Here is a 20,422-nt window from a genome sequence, read left to right as displayed (position 1 = left end):
CTTTTCTGACTTGGCTCTGAAGCTGCCAGTCTTTCTTTCTTTTTTTTGTAAAAAGTTGGAAACTCTAAAAAGTGCTGGAGGCTATAACTGCAGCTCTCTGGCAAACAGGATTAGTTTGTGCTTTACATGAGAAGAAATAAACGAAAGCCAAATAGGGTCAGCATGTTTAAACACTGTATTTTCATCCAAACAAAGCTAACGGTAGGCTTTATTTCAGTGCAATGTAATATTTTTCTAGTGCCAAGTCTTATATCTTTGATTCATTTTTCTATAATACAGAAAGACATGCTGGCAGTCGAGGAGTGGAGGAGTGGGTGAGCAAGTGGGGGAATAATATTTTCCAGTGTGTTTTCCTTGATCCAGGAGGTTTAACAATTTACAAGGTTTGGATGAGTACAAAAACTGCTGCAGGTGGACAGGGTTCAACTCCTCATATTCATCCACTTCAAATCTCAGTCTCAACAAACAAAACCAATTCCCACCCATATCAAAGACTGCAAAAGCTTCAGTGTTTCTAAAGCTAAATTTAAATCATGGCTAAGGCAAACCAATCACATGATAACTGATTGAAATCCTTGAATAATCCACCTTGAAGATACTGTAATTGTAGTTTGTTAATATGTCCTTTTTATTTGATATAATTCTGAAGTTTGGAAAGTTTATTGTTCTTAATTGTTGTTTATTGATTTCAATTGCTTGTACTGCAGGGCTGGTTAAAAATATCGATTCATCAATGCACTGCAATTATTATTTTCCCACTTCAAAATGGATTCAGGGAAATCCTGAGATCGATTTTCTTCCGGTGTAATGACACCCCTCTCCACTGGGGGCACTGTGGGTGATGTGAATTCAGGTCAGGCACATTTGTGAACTTCACATATAGTTTTTGTCCATGCCAATACAGCACTGTTATGTTTATTACGTTTTTGCTGCAAATTCAGCTCAGGCACAAATATGCACTTTAGATCATTCTGTACTTTAATGTTTTATTCTTTGTTTATTAAATAATAATGAACGATAAAATACATTTTTGAGTCAGTTTGTTCTAAACCTATACAAACAATGCACACGTAATTATTTAACAAAATATCAGAAGGTACTGTGATGAGTTATCTGGGTATTCCTGTCATCTGTATTATTATGAAATTGATATCGAAGCATATTGATCAATATTGAATCGAATCGATATCGAATCTAATCTAATCGTGACCCAAATAATTTAAATCAAATTGTGAGGTTGTGGACAACATTCAGCTCTATTGTACTGTAAAGTTTGTTTTTTAGATCAACATTGATTTTTTTGTTGGCAGTGTGCCACAGTGTTGGAATGACAACACTGGAGTAACAACGTAGCAGCACATATTCAATCTTACAAATATGAATACTGGTCTTCTTTCCTTTGCTGTTTTGACTATTAAGACAAAAAAAATTCAGGAAGCTCTGGCAACATTATTTTAAGACATACTGGTTTATGATATGAAATTTTCAGCTTTACCAGTACAAACTGTTCCAACTATCAAACAAATGTCAACAGTTTATTCAAAGACAGACATTATTAGGGCCTTGATTCATAAAAAGGGAATACCCTTTACGAGTAAAGGTCACATATTATCCTCCTTTTCAACACGTTTAAATAAGGGCTCCCCAAAACATGTCTGTGAAGTTACTTTCTAAAAATCCACTCTGATCCTGTATTTGATCATGCCTATAAACCTCTTTATTCCGGCTCTCCTCAGAACAGACTGTTTCTGTGTCTGTAGCTTTAAATGGAAATGAGCTGTGTTTGACCACGCCCCTCTCTCGAAGGGCTTGGCTGGCTCGGGCTTTATCACACCATGTCCTATTGTTTGTGGAGGAAAGGCAGAATCAGAGGGCAGAACAAACACCTAGCTGTGGGAGTGTCACCCACCTGGAGGAGGGGTAACTTGCCCTTTGTGATGTCATGAGGAATGGGTGAGCAAGTGGGGTAATAATATTTCCGAGTGTCCAGGAGGTTTAGCATGTTGGGATCAGGACAAATACTGCTTCAGGTGGGCTCAGGTGGACTTGTTTCAACTCCTCAGATTCATCCACTTCAAATCTCAGTCTATACAAACAAAAACTGGGTCCCACATATTTTGAATAGTGTGTCTCCAATTACACACATTAAGCTACATCATTTCTGGATGAGTAAATTGCTGAATGAGCCCACCCTCTACACCTACACACCTCTCCTGTGACCACACATTTCCAAAAAAGACTGCCCATTACTTACTCCAGCGATAACACATGAGAACAAACAGGGTTACCATCGGCATTCAATTAAGGCCTTAATGAACTTGGCCTAGCGTGGATTATTTACTCAGCTAGAAAAGCAATCTGCACATCAGCCCCCACTATTACTGCAGCCTCCGTGGTCCTGTGGAGCATCACAAGGGAGCACTCCAGCCTTCTTTTCTTACTGTGGTGGTGAATAAAGTACGGTATAGAGAGTGACAAATGGAGCGATGGGTTATTTTTAATGTGAGAACTATCAGCAGTAAAAGCACCCTCTTTAATGCTCGAAAGAAAGACGAGGGAGGGCAGCGCTGCAGATTCTCAAGTGGTGCATTGACAGGGTTTGCCCTTTATGTAACTCTATACATTATATACAATTACTGCAAGAACAGGTATGAAAAGTAGTCTGGCATGAGGACCTTGTTTTGACTAAGGGGCTGATGTGTTAAAAGAGAACAAGCAGCTGCTTTCTTCACCACTTACAAACAAGCTTCCACAGTTACACTTTGTTACCTTTACGCTTCATCAGCTAACGGCTCAGGATTCATGCATCTAACTACCTCTATCATACTGACACAGCTGAGTGTATGAAAGAAAGACTGCATTTCTCTAAGTGTGCATAATGTATGCCTGGATAAATACAGACAGTTTCTTCTTTCATTTAGAACAAAGTTGTGCATGATGGCACCAGTTTACAGTATTTACTTTGTTATAACGCAGCAGCTGCTGCAACCATTAAAAAGATGATCCTTTAAGTTAAAGTTCTTAGATCAAGCCTCCAAATGAAAGGTATCAGGTCCTTATAGTTTAAAAAAAAAACATGATGAGCTGACACTACTTACTACCATATACTGTGTCTATATTTATCTGAATAATGTACAGCATGCACTGTACAGGACGCTTTGTGCTGGCTGGCAAAGTGTTTTTAATTGTTTATTGACAGCAGCAATAGTGTCCGGTTTTACAACGCTGCCCTCAGTAACAATGTTGGCACTGGACCTCCCGGTTTAAAGTTTCGTTTCATTAATCATTGACCCTTTTTGTGTTCTCAGGGGGCCACATGATCTAGTGTGGTGCTGTCATTTAGGCTGTCTGTTTTGCGCCAATACCTATCTAATGCATTGGTTTCCCTTTCTTATATTTAACTTACATCATTTCAAACAACAGGGCCTTTATTTGTGATAAGTTGTTAGGTTTTTTAAAAGAACTTAAAGGCCCACTTTCACATAAGAATCCTTCATAATTGGTAGGCACTAAGCCTGGGAATCTTTGGTTGTCTCACAATTCGATTTTGATCCTTGGGGTCACGATTCGATTGAGAATCATCGCTTCAAATGATTCTGGATTCACGATTCAAAGTTTATTTTTTTAATTTAAAACTACTTCAGTCATCTGTGAGATTGGCTGAATTTCTTGCTGCTTCATTTGGAATTGTACTGAAAAAAGAGCTAGCCTTAGAATTAGCAGGGAGTGACTGATTAGCCAAAACATGTTTTTGTGATCAATCTATTTAAAATCTCAGAAGATAAGAATCTTGATTTTTCCATTAATCGATTCCCCCCCCCCCCCAGTAGGTACATAGATGACTGTGAAAATCCCAATAATTTCTTCAACATAGACATCTCATTGGTTTCAGGGGGTGGTACTAAAGCAAGGCCAACTCCTTTACAACAGCACATTGGACTTGTGAAGTGAACTGCATTAGACAGATAAGCTTATGTAAGGAAAACTGAAGGAAGAAATGGACTGTTTCTAAGAAGCCAAAGCCTCCGAGCTTAAAATATCACACTTAATAAATCACAGCATCCTGAATATGAGTCATGCTGGGCTTCTTTGACCTTATCAACTTGCTTAACTTTCTTTCTGCAATTTACTGCACAGTGAGTGAGCAGTTTAAGGAGCAGGGATAATAAGAAAGGAAGATCCTTCTCACCTGTACTCTGTGGGCTGGTCCAGCAGCTGCCAGGGCCTCTAACGCCAACCCAGGACTGATTCCCTTCACCTCAGCCTCTTCCAGCATGCACAGCTGGTGTGTGATGTTGGCCATCTCCTCCTGCAGGCGCTCAGTCTCGACACTGATCTCGGCGATCTTCTCGGCAGCGGATGCCGTCAGGAACGCTTCCTTGAGGTCCACCAGGTGAAGGGTCCTCTTCTCCTCCAGACGCACCAATCTGCGGAGCTCATCGAACTGGGTATTCACATAGGCCTCCAGCTCGTCTGTAGACATCTGAGATATGTAGATGAGGTAACGAGGAGAGGGACAGAAAAAGAGAGAAAGATCAGGAAAGTCAAAAAGTTGCCAAGATGGGGAAAAAAAACTTGGCTGCCATTTTATATGAACATAAATGAGCTACATCAGTGTAAGTATGAATCATTAGGATTAACTTGGAACACAGAGATGTGGGAAAAGTACGAGACTAAAAAGAGGATAAAACTGTAAGTGGATGATTCATACACCCTGAGGCAAAACAGAGAGATATGAAATGACCACAGTGTTGTGACCAAAGATAGGCGACTGGCACATGTGAATATTATTTTAATAAGCGCACTATGTCTCTGTTGTTCAGTACCTAATTGATGGCGTGAAGAACATCCCCTGGAGGCAAGCTCCATGCATCCCATCTGTAGATAGAGACCTCAGAGGCTCCTTCTACCACAGCAAGCCATCTGTTTGGCTTTCAAGGCAACTGAACTGCTCACTCAGATAGTTTTTTATTCCATTTCCCTCTTCCCTGATGAGGCTCTCTTTAGATATGACTCATTACCTTAAAACACCTCAATAAACAGACGCCTCACTACAAAATCTTTCCCTAAGAGGTGGCTCCACCTCCAGCGCAGATGCTGTCGTGAGGTAAAAAAAAAAAAACACCCCAAAGTCTCTTGTCATGATCTCATCTCCTGAATATGTTATAATCGCTTCAATCTCTGAACATCAGCTGCTCGGTCTCTCCTCTTCCCTTGAGCACATCTGCACTCCTTTCCTTTCTGTCTATTTTATTCTCTTTCCTGCAGCCTCCCTCCCTCCAGTGAACCAAGGATCATCAGTCTTCAGTCAGGTTGACAGAGACACGGAGCCCAGGGGCCCGAGGTTTTATCAAGTATTTGCCATTTCTGCACAAGAGATCAGATTCTGCAAAGTGCTCATTAAACCAAGAGCAACAAGTAGCAATTCTAATTTTCTCTCTTTCTCAGTATAAGCAAAGAAAAAATGCACAAGGTCCCTTCTGGATCAGACAGATGTAAATTAGAAACATCTAATTGTAAAGAGGTACTTTTTTATTTTCTTTTTTCTCAACAAAATCAATGCCCTAAATGCAAGTCTGATGTTTTTAGAAAACACTAAAACTGCCTTGAACAGGCAGCATGCTCCTTTCCTTCCTCGGTGAGATTTAAGTATTTTTCACACCAATCTTTCAACCCCTCTGAAAGTTCTTATTCCTTTACACAGAGAGCAACAGAAGGAAGTGCTCAAATAAAATAAATCCAACTAAAATAAAATATAAGCTGCTTTAATCTTCAAGAAGAGTCGTGACTTTAAATCTAAGTAGTGAGCACTAAAAAACACATTAAGAAATGGTAAGGCATTAAATGGTAAATGGACTTGAGCTTGTATAGCGCTTCTAGTCTTCTGACTACTCAAAGTACTTTTATACCGCAGGTCACGCCTATCCATTCAAACCACACCCACACACTGATGGAGAGGCACAGAGGATGCCATGTAAAGTGTCCATCCATATTATCTAACCCCATTCATACATCTCTGAAGCAGCCGGACCAACTTGAAGTTACCTGCTGAAGGACAGATCAGACATGTAGCTGCAGGAGCTGGGAATCAAACCCCAATTTATTGATTGAGAGACGACCAAATGTACTGCCGTTCACCACCCACAAGTGTAATGTGAAAACAAAAATGTAATGCTTCGGCTCAGGTTGTGATCTCTCAAAAAAACCAGAGCTCCAACTATGATCTTTTCATGTGGTGGCATACGCTAAACGTCAGCATTTATTTTTAGCTAGACAATGGGACATATCTGAAACATTATCTTAAAAACTTATTAGCATGTAGTGAAAATACTTATGACTTACTGTAATCTTGTTTAATTGATGATTAGCCATGATAGGCTAACTTTAGCATGCAGCTGTCGTTATACATACTCAGGGAGCGCTAGCTAAACCAGATATTTATTTGAACTGCTAAGCGGCCAATGACTTAAACCATATTTTCCTGTTTCAAATTTTTAAAAAAAATAGATTTATTGGCATTGGCTGATGATGGCTAACGATAGCTCATGATAAGTTATGTTACTACTGTCCAGGAGTACAGTGCTGTTGAATAATAAATACATATTCTTGTTATTGACCAAAGCAATCACTGGCCAGAAAACATCATCATGCTAACAAAACATTTGTGGTTCAATCTTTTCAGCAATTCAACAACACTCATAAATCGTCCCTGGCTTCATTTCACTTTGCAAAGAATTATTTTTATATTTTAAGTTTTGATGTCTCACGCAACAGGTCTCAGAGAACGGAGAGAAGACACCACTCATGATGCTAAATGTTGCTGAAAATCAAACGTTTTTCAATCATGTAAAAAGTTAAGCCTGAATAGTTATTTAAAATGTATACTCTTTAGCATTTTATTGCTCATCTGACACGTTCTACCCCTGAATGTCCCAACCTCCACAGAGCCCCCTGCCCTCTCATCGAGCCTCAGTAGCCTTTGTGGCAGACGGGAGTTGTGATCCTGGATCAGTGTATGTTTGTGGAGCAGGAGCACTCTGCCCCTCGGTCCTTTTACTCAGCAACAGAGTTTCTCTGAGAATTTGTCCGGGGAGCGAGGATGGAGCATTCATGTGTGCTAATCTAAATTTGCATTGCTGCAAGCGGAGACCACAGAATGAGGCCTCGGGAGAGAAAGCACCACTCTGCTTACAAGGGCAGAGTCAGAGAGAGGACAGGGGATAAGAGAGAGAGAGAGAGAGAGAGAGAGAGAGAGAGAGATTACGGCCAGAGGTAGGACATCTGGGTAGCAGATTAAGAAAGCTAATTTCATTTTCAAGCATAAGTAGGACAACAGGAAAGCAGATTAAGAAAGCCAAATTCTTTTTCAATCAGGGTTTATTACATGTTTTATGTTGGTACTGTTCTTATTTGCCAAATTGGAAAAAATGATGCAAGCAAATCAAGTTTGAAGAAGTTCATATTTGTATGCTCATAAGTGCAATGCAATCTGCCGTATTGCATCAATTCTGAAAAATGGTTTCTAACGCTGGAAAAATGGCACTGTGACTTCATTATTTTATTAATATATAGGAAATGAGAAAAGTGCCACTGAGAAGAAAACAACTCCTTGTGACTGAAAATATTTCCTCCCTAAAAGAAAGCTGTGATCTGTGACTTCCTTAAAATAGGAACCTTCTAAGACATCACTCTTACACTTCACATGATGAAAATAAAGCAAGAGACACTCAAATAGAATTAACTTCTCACACTAGTGTACTTTGTAACCGACTATAAAAAAGGTTGTGCTACTCATTAGTGCTGATTAAAAAACTCCAGAAAAACAACCAAAGCTCCTGGGAGAGAAGATATACCAGTGTGAAAAAACAACAACAGCAAAAAAAAACAGTGTGTCGTCTTGTTTCTTTGGTGAGACACAAGTAGACACAAGTGAAAAAAAGAGCTCAGCCTGATATCAAAGTAGCCTCAGCTTTTATCCTAACCTTCAACTACACAGAAGTGGGTCTATTATTGCGAATTGCATTTCATTTTGTTTTTGTTTTCAACAGACAAACCAGAAAGTTGTTCAGAATTACAATCTACAACTTAGTCAAAATGGGCTACAAAAAATGTCGACCCGGGCTCGAGCATTTTCCCAATTTAAAGTATCCTGCAGCTTCAATGAAGTGATGAATTCAGAAGCATTTTTGAAAATCAGTGCAAGGAGGCAAAAATGTTGAATCTAACTTTGATGCTTCTTGCGGGGAATTCGGGGAGTACTAGAGTTCAAAGGGTAAACTTTCTTTGAACGCTCTCCCTGGCAATAGGAAGTGCCCTGCTGCTTATTTGGAGGTCTGTTTTTAAGTGATACGGTTTCTTAAAGGCCCAAAAAGCATTAATAGAACATTAGGAGCAAATGGATATGAACCGGCCTTGCCCTTGCCGATTGTGGCCTCATTCCAAGTGAAAAATACTCCCTCTTCCTCTCCCTCTTAGGCTCGCTTTTTATCTCCTTCAGAAATGGGATCCTCTAATTTAGTCCCTAAAACAACACAACAATTCTCTGAAACTTAATTTGGAAAACACAAGCTCTTCAAAAAGGTGCTACAAAGTAGTATAAAGTGGAGGAGTAAGAGGAGCTAAAAGAGGGAGAGGAAAGAAAATGAGACAGAAGGCGTTGAGTTTTTATAATAGCAGAGTTTCAATAAGCAGCACCTTTTTATTGCTTTTCAGACAGGCAATGTCAGCCAAGCAACTTTCTGGGGAACGATACCGAGTAATTCAATTAAAATGCCGTGAGAGGAGAAAGAAAGGGAATGGCAGCCTTAAAGAGCAATGGGAGAGGGGGTTAAGAGAGAGAAAGAAAAAGGATGAGGTAGAGCAAGATGAATACACCTAACAGCAGCAGCCAAGTCTTTTCATGCCTCTCTCGTCTGTTCCTCAGCCTCGGCTCCCTTTAAGACAGCTTTAATGTGTCTGCTGCTGCTGCTCTTGTAGATTTTATGAAGCAAGGAAAATGGATGTAGCCACCACACACACACAGATGCATTTGTGACTGGGGCTTGATGCTGCTGTGCCGCCTCCAGATATGGGACTCCTCTCTCTGAAGCCGCGGTGAGGGGCTCCACAGGCAGCGGGTGTCCTGGACGACACCCTGCGCCGCAGAAGTCGGGTAAATAAAACATGAGAGGAAACATGAGGTAAATATTCTGACATCCTGCTGTCCTGGTTTAAAGCCACGACATGCATCACATATAACTTTCAGCGCTTTGGCTTTACACAACGCGAGCTGAATGACAGACTGCCACCTAAACCGCTTCATGTGACATTCCGCCTCTGGTCCTCTGTTATTAAGTATGCAGCATCGTCTCTGTTTTTTTTGCATTATGTTCCATCCCCCTGTGGAGAGCAGAGATATGAGCTTTTAGAGATTAAAACCTCCACACCTGCAGCAAAGTGCATCATTAAGCTGAGGAGATTTGATAAGCAAAAACCAGCAGAGGGTTAACTCTTTTTCGTTCACCCTTCACCTCCTCACAGACTGCTGCTCACACCTCTTCCCTCACTTAGATCCTGTAAGACGTCAATAACATGCAATTTCACCTGCTCCAACTTCTCTCTGTCTATTTGCCTCTGCGCCTCCGTCTCTCTATCTCTCTCACACACACACATCTTTCCTGGCCAGGAGCAGTCACTCTGATGGTTGCCTGTCATGCATAATAAGGAACGCTGACATTTGAAAGTGCAGAGAGGATGCACTGACAAATCCACATAATGGTCTCCAACACAGCCCCCCCCCCCCCTGCAACTGAAGCAGGTAAGTGGTTTTCAGGAGCACACCTCTGCAGTGGAACAGTCCCCACACTAAATGTCCAGGAAGTCCTTGGGGCAGCATTGATATTTCAGTATGATAATCGACATGAACTCAGGTGGGGTGCAAGTAAAAGTGTTACCTCTCGCAGGCCAGACAAATTAACCTTCTACACTATGCCACTGTGCTTGGGTCACATCTCTTCGGGTAGTGAGAAATGCTCCGGAGTGCTAGGGCTCTCCGATGGGTTCAGAGACTTTATTCAAAAAATAAATAAAAAATAAACATTGCAGAAGTGGTTCGGAGAGAGGAGGTGTAGCTGCTGTCAATGTTAGCTGTGACCAACACATAACTGTCTGCGGTCAAGTTTCATTTTCAGAAGCAGAACATGCCCTCAATATGGCATCCGTAATGGAAATACAGCCACAGTTTTCAAGGTTGACTTGTTGTGAAAATTCAGCTTGCAGGTTTTGATATTGTTGATATCAAGAAGACAAAGGCGGCTGTGTGTGAAATGAACAACCGGCAACCGGCTTTTCAGACCCAACCTGGTAAAGGTCAGACTTAAAGGTTGAAATAGAAGCTGATTACTAGTTCAGCCTGTGAGCTGTATTTCATGTATTTGTTTCATATGACTGCCTGAGATAATCTAAGTGGCGAAAACTAATTATGTTATTTTTGCATTCCCCAACAACTACCATGAAATATGCTCAACCCTCTACACACAGGTCAACGTCCTGATGGGTATAGAGGGGACGTGTGTGAGTGTGTGTGTGTGTGTGCTAAAGGATTGAACAACTTTAAGAAAGTGAAATATAACCACACTATGGTGCAACCCTGGAATAAATCCCTCCCGTACGTAATGTAAAACATTAGCAACCCCTTTCGGGTGAACACAGTGTATGATACACAACATCCTCCCTAAATAGAAAACAGCGATTTTTGCCAATTTACCAAGTTCATCAAAGGTTTAAAAGCAGCTTGAGGGCTTTCCTCATCAGCATGTTTATAAACAGTAATTCCTAAATCATAGTCAGTTTGAATAAAAAAACACCACCTCTGACTTAAAACAGAAGTGCTGAGTCAAATAAGTGACATCAACTGAAGCCTGAAAATGACTCGACTCGGTAGTCACACAATGATGTCATCAAACACATCAAGTAGAATTATAAGCAATAGAACCCCAATCTGAGATCTGTGTATGGGTTAACATGATAAATATATGGATTGAATTAATTAACGCTCATGTTTACTACCTAATGCCTTCATGACATAATCCTGTTTAATCCCTCTTTATCTCATTCTAGACTGCTGTGTCTCCACGGCTGCAGTGTCTCCACGGCTGCAGTGCTTTCTGCTGCGCTCACTGAATAAGAAATTAGAAGTTTTATTGTGCTTTTCTTTGGCTTGACTTGAATCCAGGTTTAACCAAGACTATTCTTCAAACTTCATCAAAAATTTAGTACACTATCAACAGCTATTAACCTGCAGACATAGTCCACTAAAAAATATATTTTTTAATAAAACTAAAGGCACGAGAAAAAAGTATGAATAATTCATGGTCTTAAAATCAGAGTGGTTTGTTAGTTAGGAAAGTCAGGCACAGGTGCAATTAAAAAAGAGAACCTAATTTCCTGGACCTGCAGTGTTTGCAGGTTTAATTAGTCAGACTTACGGGGAATGCTCGGTGTAATTACTTATACTGATAAGACTGACAGAGGACACACATTTTCCAGCCTTATATCAAAATGACTTTTAACAGACTTCCGTGCAGAAGACACATTTCCAGTACAGAGATGACAAATGAGAGCATTGTTTGGTGTAAACTGGTTATACAACTCATTTACACAATTATCTAAGGTGAGTCTTTTTCATGCTTTGATGTTCCAATAAAATAAAAACCAGTTTAGCTTTATGGTTTATTTATAGTCTCTTGGCCTATCCAAATGGTGAAGTGCTATGATGTTCACATTGTCTACTACAGGAAACAGCAAACCATGTGGATGTACAAACAACAGCTTTGGTCCTTAATGAATTCAAACAGATAGTAGGATGTTTGGTTGCTGTTGAGACATGATGGTAGTGCTGATGAAGTAAGCTCAGATGAATCAAATAGGGCTTTCACACTTGCAGAAATCTCCTGAAAAACTCAGGATATTTCCTGGAGGAGCTGTACATGTGAACGTAAACAGCCAAATTTCTCGCGCAGACTTTACCCGGAGTTTCTCCTGCCAGACCCCTAGTATTTTCTCCGCAGCAAGACTAGATCCTGGTAAAGATTATTATTCACAAAGCATCTTAGCCCTTAAGAGAGCTCCTTAAGTAAAGATCTAAGGATGAAGAGTTTCTTACAGAGAAGAAAGAAGGAGAGAAAGGTGATCATAACAATTCCAGCTCTATCACAGCCTCATATTAATATCAGTCAGATTAAGTAGACTCTTACAGTTACCAGCATGGTGAATAAACATGAGCAAATGAATATAAGAAAAATACACAATATTTGATATAATTAGAGCTCAATTAATTAAATAAAAGTTGTAATTTACTTTTGCATCAGAATGGTTAAAGAGTAAATTGGTGACTGTTATTCTTCGACTCAAAAGTAACATTCCTGGGCCAGCGGTTACAATGGCCAGTTATCTGTGAAAACCAGTGGCCCGGAGGGCAACTTTAGTTTAATGTCAACCCCTGGGAGGGGGAGTGACATTTATATACTGTTACTGCTACACGGTTCACCAGTATGTTGTTCTCCTCTCATTTGATGATGTTGTCATTCCGTTGGAAAAATTCTCATTAAAGCGTTGTATAGCGGAATCTGTTGCTTCGTACGCTACCTCCGCATTATTTTCTTTTACGTCACGTCTTACCTCAGGAGACCCCCATAAGATACCTGACCATACAAGATATTATTGTCAGTGACTAAGATATCTGACAGGCGGTAAGGCTTTAAACTTTTAAAAGTTAATCAATGCCTTGTTGGGTCGGGTATGCTTTAAGTTGGAACATCATTTGAATTCATAGGTAAATAATTTAATTTAAGCTTGCTTTGTTTTACTTTGTCTGAAAAGCTGAAAGTGAATGTCAACATCTTTACACAGCACTGTGAGGTATCTCTGTAGGAGAACAATCAGCAAATTAAATCAAGCCAAATGGCATCACATAATGAACAGCAATCCAATATGCACACGGTGTGCTGTCATTCCTTACAAGGAGGTCAAATCTGCCCTTCATTGCTACAGAACAAATCTCATTCCATTTGATAAGAGTTGGTTGGGGCTCATTACTAATTGAGAACAGTTGAGTGCAAATCTTATGGGGAGCGTTTTCTAAAAGAATGTCCCTTTCTGTTAAGCTGCAGGATTGGACTCGTGGATCTGTATGCAACGAGTAGGGGTGTATGTCGTGGGTTTGCACTCACCTCAGGGTTTGTCCACTTAGTCTTGACATTCTCAGCCATCTGTTGTGTGCAGCCCAGCAGGTCATAACCCGGTCTGCTCTACAGGATAAGCAGACAAACAGACAGTGAAGACGACAGAGTTTGAAACTGCCTAGACACAACACATACACAATAGATCTCCTCTCCTGCTCATCTGTTTTTAATAGCACCCAATTAACTAATACTTTACTAAACACAAAGACTGTTCGTACTTACAGAAACAAGTACAGAAACACGGTCATATTTAGGCAATGTTTACACACAAGAAAGAGCATGTCACATCCTTGACAGTTCACCCATCACCACATCTTACAGTTTCTGTATGAAGTTTGAGATGCTCAATGCAATGTAACAGCAACAAGAAATCATCTCTCTGCTCATACAGACAAGGGTTCATTTACATGAATACAACAGCCCTGGCTGAATGATAGAAGAAGCCCAAGCCAGTCTAAGTTTTATGTAAATAATAGGCCTTTAGGCTGTGCAATGTATATCTTTGAATGTGTGTGTGTGTGTGTGTGTGTGTGTGTGTGACCCCTTTGTCTCCCATCAATCCACATGTGGCTGTGATGTAAGAGTTAGCCAGTGAAGCGTGCCGCTCTACTTTAGTTTTTTTAGATGCAGAGCCACAGGGCAGAGGATGGATTGTAATTTGGAGCCGGCAGACAATGAGGGTCATTACTACTGAAGCCAAATGCACTGATTTTTTTGCGAAAGGGTTTTCAAATGAAGCGCTTCCTGAGATTTTCTGTTCCGGTTTATTTTAGCGCTCACAAACAAAACCCTGTTCAAAATATTAATCCCGAACTAAGTCTTGTTTTCTGATGCTATCACACCGCTGTTAATTGGTCCTCTGCGCAATAACACGGTCCGAATGTGTTCAGTGTGCTGATTACATCAGACTCTAAGTGATGCTATAATCATCCCAAAACACTGTGCTGTGCAGAACTGAACCGACACTGATGATGACAGTGGAGAAATTCTGCAGCTTACTGGACCATCTGCATTCCTGCAATGAATGACTGGTGAGTCCCTGGACAAATTCAATCCACTGAGAGCAAAAAGCCATCTGGGAAATGTAGGAAGGCTAAAGCCATACTTGGCAACAAGCCAAATGGAAATGATCATAATGTTTAATTTTAATTTCACCTTTTGTAACACAAGTAATTTATCAAGCTGTGCAATTGAATAAATTTGAATAACGATGCCAGGAGATATTGTTAGGTTTAAAATATCACACAGAGCTCTCACTGAGCCCTGGTGAGTTGACTTACAGACTAGAGGGCCTTCAGCTATTGGCATACTATTTAAAACTGAATTAGAAATGCAAACTGGATAGGCAACGCTTTAAATACATAATGTCTAAGGGCGCACTCACATTAGGCAATCTGCACCGTGCCCAAGCCCCCGAAGTCTAGTTCATTTAACTAATTTGAGAGCTCCGCACCGTGCCGTACCATACGGGTTCTTGTGCAGTTGGAAGAGATGGGCCTCGGCATTGGTACAGATGCTAATGCACAAGCATAAGTACAGTGCATGAGTTGGAGTCAATCAAGTCACCGTAAATGTCATAATGATAACTGACCATTGTGTTTGTCTTCATCGTCTCTTTTGCATGACAAACACTTTAGTGATGATCAGATCTTGAAGCACTTGAAAATGTTTCTATGAATTTCAACCTGATTATGCAAACTGCAAGTATAGTATATGATAAGGGGGGGGGACAATCGTGGTATCTGGGCCTAGTGTGAGTGCGCCCTTACACTACTTTACAGGCTTGCACATGTTGTACAAATCAAACAGTCCTACTCACCTTCTGCCACACGTACGCCTCATGCAGAGTGATGATCTCATGCTCCCGATGATCGCCCTGCACCGCACACACAACGCAGATAATCTTCTCGTCTGGTCTGCAGTAGAGGGAGCCCTCCTGTCCGTGCTCCTTGCAGCGCAGCCGCTCTACTGTCACAGTGTCCCTCTTCCCAGCCTCTCCTGCGGCTTCCTGCCCTGCTTCTGCACCCACAGCTTCATCACCCAGCTCCATCTCCGGACTACTCTGGGCTTCCTCTTCTTTTCCCCCTGCGTGCTCACCATGCATTCCCGCATTAGCCATTGCGACTCCGAGCAGTTCCATCGCCTGCTCTGCGGCCATTTCTACTGCTCTACCTCCACCTGCACCCTCCTCCGCGGCACCTCTGACTCTAACAGAGTCTCTGTTGTTGCTAAGTCCCGCAGCTTGTGTCCCCTCGTGGTTATAAGGCATTAACAGGTGATGTGTGCTTGTGGAATGTCTGTCAGCATGGACAGGGCAGAAGGCAAAGCTGCAGATGTGGCAAACTTGTGTGGCCGGTTGGGCCTCGTCAGGCTCGCATGCGTCACATGACCCGTCCATCTGTGGCAGCTCCTCTTGTTTCAGTCCCATAGCTCCTTCCTGGGGTTCCCCTTTGTGGTCCATAGTGGCTGATAATAATTCAGGGGATAAGAGGAGTGAGTCTTGTAGGAGAAAACAGAGGAGAGAACAAGTTATTAATAGCTGTGACCTTCTGTGAACAGCTCTCAAATGTGCACAGGGGAAAGTCCAAGATCCTCAGGACTAATCCCCTCTGATATAATATCCCCAAAACAGATGATGTATGGAGGGAGCCACAGTCCACAGGAAACAACCTTCAGAGCAACACTATCAAACAAGCTACATAAAAGAAACTTTCAAGGGCAAAACAAACAGGAGGAGCCTCTCTGTAGTCACTAGACGGACTTTGTATGCAAACACAGTCACTTTGTTTACTGACTCACAAACAGAAAGTGCTGAGTGTGAACTGCTGTACCCGCAGCACGACCAAACACGCACACGCCCTCCTTCTTTCACCTCACTCCTGTGTGTGTCACCGGGCCCTAACCTTTTCATGTCCTGTTTGTTTCTTGTCTCTTTTTTCCCCCCTCCCTCCCACCCACCCTCCACTTCTGCAGGAGTGAACCTGGAAGAATGAAGGGACATCACTGTGCACAGAACACACACACACACACACACACACACACACACACACACACACACACACACACACACACTAAGAGACATTTTACTCCTTTCTTATCTATCTCATCGAGCCTTCCTCTCATGAGCTCTGTTTGTGTACTCGTTTCCACTGCTGACACAAACAACCGGGTAGAAAAAGTGCTGTAATGCACAGAAAACTCCCCCTCTTCCCCAACACCTCTGTGCTATTTCTCAGTCTGTCACACACATTCACACAGTTCCTCCACACAAAACACACAGCCCCCCCCTTCCTGTCCCTTATTATCTTGTGGGATTTACCAGTTTGAAACTCACTACAGTGTACTTACTCGTCTGTGTCTTCCTCTCCTCTCTCTCTGTTTGCTCCTGTCTAGTGCTTGTTTTAAGATAAAGTAGAGTCGCAGCTTTAGGAATTAGCTTGACGGCTAACTTCCGTAGCACAGCAGTCGTGCTTTGAATTCTATTAATAAGCTGTCGATAGAAATGCTTTCATTTTTTTCAGCAGGCATGGGGGGGAATCCTACAGCTTCGACCCGACAGCGTTTACTTCCTTATTTTCATCTGCGTCTGTCTTCTTTTGTTTTGTCTACTTCCTGCCTGCAGTCTCCAGTGTGAGTGGGAACTGCAGAGACACACAGAGGTTGGAGAGAGAAAACCTGTTTGACAACAACACTCAGCAAAACTCAAAACCTGAGGCAGGTAGAAAGACAGACTCCTTATCCTGTCGCCTTATGTAACCATGTCACAATCAAGTGTTACCCAGCTTTTCTACCTCGTGTTATAATTAACTGTATTTGTAATGCTATAAATCAATTGAACTTTTCCTGAAACAAATATGGTTGTTGTAACCATTGCCATTCTGGTTGTATTATTATTATATATTATTTACATTTATTAAAATGTTTATGAATTAAATTTACAATAACTGCAGAACTTAAAATGAAAAAAAGGGGTCATTGTTAGTAAAGTTTTAACAACAACACTGACTTTAATAATTATTAATAGTTGTGTTTTAACAAACACATTAGAAATAAACTGTGAAGTTGATGAATATGTTTCACCTATACCTAAAAAGCAGCCTGGTTATCAGAATCAGAAATACTTTATCCCCAGGGGACAGTCGGTCATTCTGTTGCTCTTAAAGCTGTAAAAGAATATTAATATAAAAGATAAATAGGAATACAATTTCAATAGGAATAAGCAATATGTTAAACTAAATTAAAAGATGAAACATGTGCAAAAGTGCAGTGGTTAACAGTAGAGATTTTGCACAGTATAAGGTCAATGAAAAAAAACATGTTTATCCTTTTTAATATATTGCACATTGTATTTAGATAAAGGTTCTGTTGAAGAAGTAAACACATTTTTAGATTAGATAAGAATACTTTTTTTTTTATCTTTGAATTTTATCAATGTTGTTAATGGGGAGTTTCTAATTATGGTGGCTGCTTTCCCCTTCTGTTCACGTCCTTCCTCTCGATAAACTAGCACTGAGAGACAATGAAGCAGGATTAGAGGTCTGGAGAGAGACAGAGAGATGAGGAAAAACAAGCTGTTCTCTGTAGAGAGATCTAAAGAGGCTATTGAGCTGGGCTTCACACAAGCAGTATTTGGCAAATAATTGTTTACTGTTTTTTTTTTTTTTTTCTGATTTGAATGGCACAACATAAATAGTCATGAACTAAGCTCCAAGAAAGCTTCCAGCATCCACTTGAAATGGTTGATGATGCTATTTCTGCCAAGGTTTTTGAGCTGTTTTGAGGAGGATTGGTCTTATAGAAAGACTGCCACCACAAATATGTATTATAGAACAGGAAGGAGGACTTTATAAAAACATATTTCACTGGAGAAATCAAATGTGCCTTAGGGATGAGACTCGCTAAATCCATACTTATGTAAAACTGAAATGTTTCCAGCGGGTATTTTACTGTAACACAGTGAGTTGTTGTTTGATTTCAGAAATCACATTGTTTAGCCACCCACATCACTGCAATATAACATCCAAGCATTAATAATGTGATCCATGCAACGTAGTATGTGTGATGTTGAACGGTCACTTGACTTGTTTTAAAAAATCTTTCACTGCATTAAACTCTGCTGAGGAGTGTGAGACAGCATCATCTCGCACACTGAAAACAATTAAAAGGCTCATTGACTTTCAGTTCATTAGAATAAGCGCTCGATATAAATACAATATGTGGTTAATGATGGGAACTATGATTTGTTCTTTGTCTTCAAGTAAGTGAAAACAATGTGACACCCAATAAGAGAGCTTAATTTGTTTACCAAAATGGTGTTATCTACGGCTCAGAAAAAAGCCGAGGCAAGGAAGTTGGCAACACAAACAACATGAAGCTCTCAGAAAATGCTGGCCAAGAGTGAGGAGAGAAGCTTTGGCAGGGAAGCCGAGTAGACAGAGAACACTTACCTAATGCCTCCGTTTTAACATTGTTTTATTGCCACGAGGTCAGCTGCTGGTCTTAAGATGAAATGCCCTTCAGTTTAACAGCCATTCTTCTGACTTTTCCACAACTCTTTCAACCTGGCATAACATAAAACGGAATCAATATGCTTTTTCCTTAAAGGTTGTTTGTGGACTCCTGAAGCCTGTCTCACAAGGCAAGATAAGTAAATGATCCTGTGTAAAACCTCTGGCCCTTTCAAACCAGATCTTGAACAGAAGTGAAGAAAAATGTTTTGTGTTTAACTCTGGTGCAGCACATAGCAGTGACATTAGTAATCCTGCTTTCTGAGATAAGACACTCGGGAAGCTTTGTAATGTTTGCATGTGTGTGTTTGCAGGGAATAGAAAGGCACGGACAGCTGTCAAGTCTGATTTGAGGCACTGAGCAGTGAGCTACAGGTGAAGGAGGGGAAGAAAAGAGCAAACATGAAGGTCAGAGGTAGCTTGCATTTCCTGAAAATGTCATCAGAAACATTGTAAAATCTGAATTTGGCAAGACTCTCCAAGAATACAGATGTGCACTGAAGAACATTGAGTGAGCAAATCTAGTGCAATCTACACAGGAGGAAAGCTATGTTGCATTTTATTTTCAATGTTATTATGATTAAACAGTATTTACCATCAATCTTTACAGAATTTCCATTTGTATTGCATTTCCAAAAGTTAGTAATGCATATATTATACTATATCTCAACAGAATTGGCCTTCAGAAACCAGCAGGAGAGAGAATAATATCAATTAGAATAATATATATAATAATTACCATAATTAAGAACCTTTAAGCGCAAGTGGCGGACAAAATTGTCCTTTGCTCGAGCTGCAATTGCCTGTGGCCTGCATTGTTGTGTTAGCATGCTAATATTAGCGCACTTTGGTTAACTCATTTTATTGCTTCTTATTATTATTGCTCTGTCAACCAAAGTTTAGGCAGCTAGTTAAACCTTTAGCCCGGGGCAGCACACATACATACAGTACACATAACAATTAACAATTTGTATGAGGACTTAGATGAGTTCAAAAATTTCTCCAGACTATCCTGAACCACACATTTCCTTTTATATTTAAGACCTTCCATTTTTAGCTATTAAAAAAAGCAGCCTTGTTTACACATTGTTTTGAACATTATGCTCTATCACAACATGTCCAGACTGAGCCGAAACATTTACATGTGAAGAAGCATCTCATCTCCCCACTACAAAAAGCACATGTAGACTTCTCTCTCTGTCTCTGCCACTTGCTGTCTGTCTCTCACAGAGTAGGAGGATAACACATTCCGAGTGTTCCCTCTTGACAACTTAAATATACAACTTTGTTAGAGAGGTTCGAGGCTAAAAACAATAACACTTCCCACAACGTTGGCCCATTTGAGTTCAGCTTTGACACAGTGTGTGTTTAGCAGAGGCGTGTGTGGTTTCACACTTCTATAATATTTTATTCACAATTCAGGTTTTTTTTTTATTGAGGGGATTTTGACTTTCTTTGCCTCTCAAAAGGGATGTGTGGTGGAATTATAGGTTCATTGTTTGGTTGGTCATATTGTAAAAAAAAAATCTCTCATTTGAATATGTGGTGAGTTTATGTATTACCAAATGTAAGAAAATAACAGTGTAGCTTGTCACAGCTCAATATTCAGATATGTCTCTTAACCTCTTTATGGCACTCTCTTTTATTCCCTAGAAAGGTAGAATCGATATCCAGCTTCAGGGCTGGAGCCTTCCA

General features: G+C 40.6%; 1 protein-coding gene across 1 annotated transcript in view; it reads right to left on the bottom strand.

Moving 5' to 3' along the window:
- The window catches only part of trim44 (tripartite motif containing 44), a 51,127-nt gene extending 34,220 nt beyond the window's left edge, over positions 1–16,907 (bottom strand). Inside the window, exons 1-4 of the mRNA XM_020642412.3 lie at positions 16,569–16,907; positions 15,040–15,719; positions 13,209–13,286; positions 4,190–4,483 (exon numbers count right to left, since the gene is read on the bottom strand). Coding sequence (XP_020498068.2) covers positions 4,190–4,483; positions 13,209–13,286; positions 15,040–15,681 — 1,014 coding nt within the window. The 5' untranslated portion in view covers positions 15,682–15,719; positions 16,569–16,907. The remainder of the gene's footprint in view (positions 1–4,189; positions 4,484–13,208; positions 13,287–15,039; positions 15,720–16,568) is intronic.
- Between the last annotated feature and the right edge of the window lie 3,515 nt (positions 16,908–20,422).

Source organism: Labrus bergylta, chromosome 7, assembly GCF_963930695.1.
Source record: "Labrus bergylta chromosome 7, fLabBer1.1, whole genome shotgun sequence".
NCBI lineage: Eukaryota > Metazoa > Chordata > Actinopteri > Labriformes > Labridae > Labrus > Labrus bergylta.
Note: the sequence above shows the minus strand (reverse complement) of the source record. Positions and strands in the feature narration are given on the sequence as shown.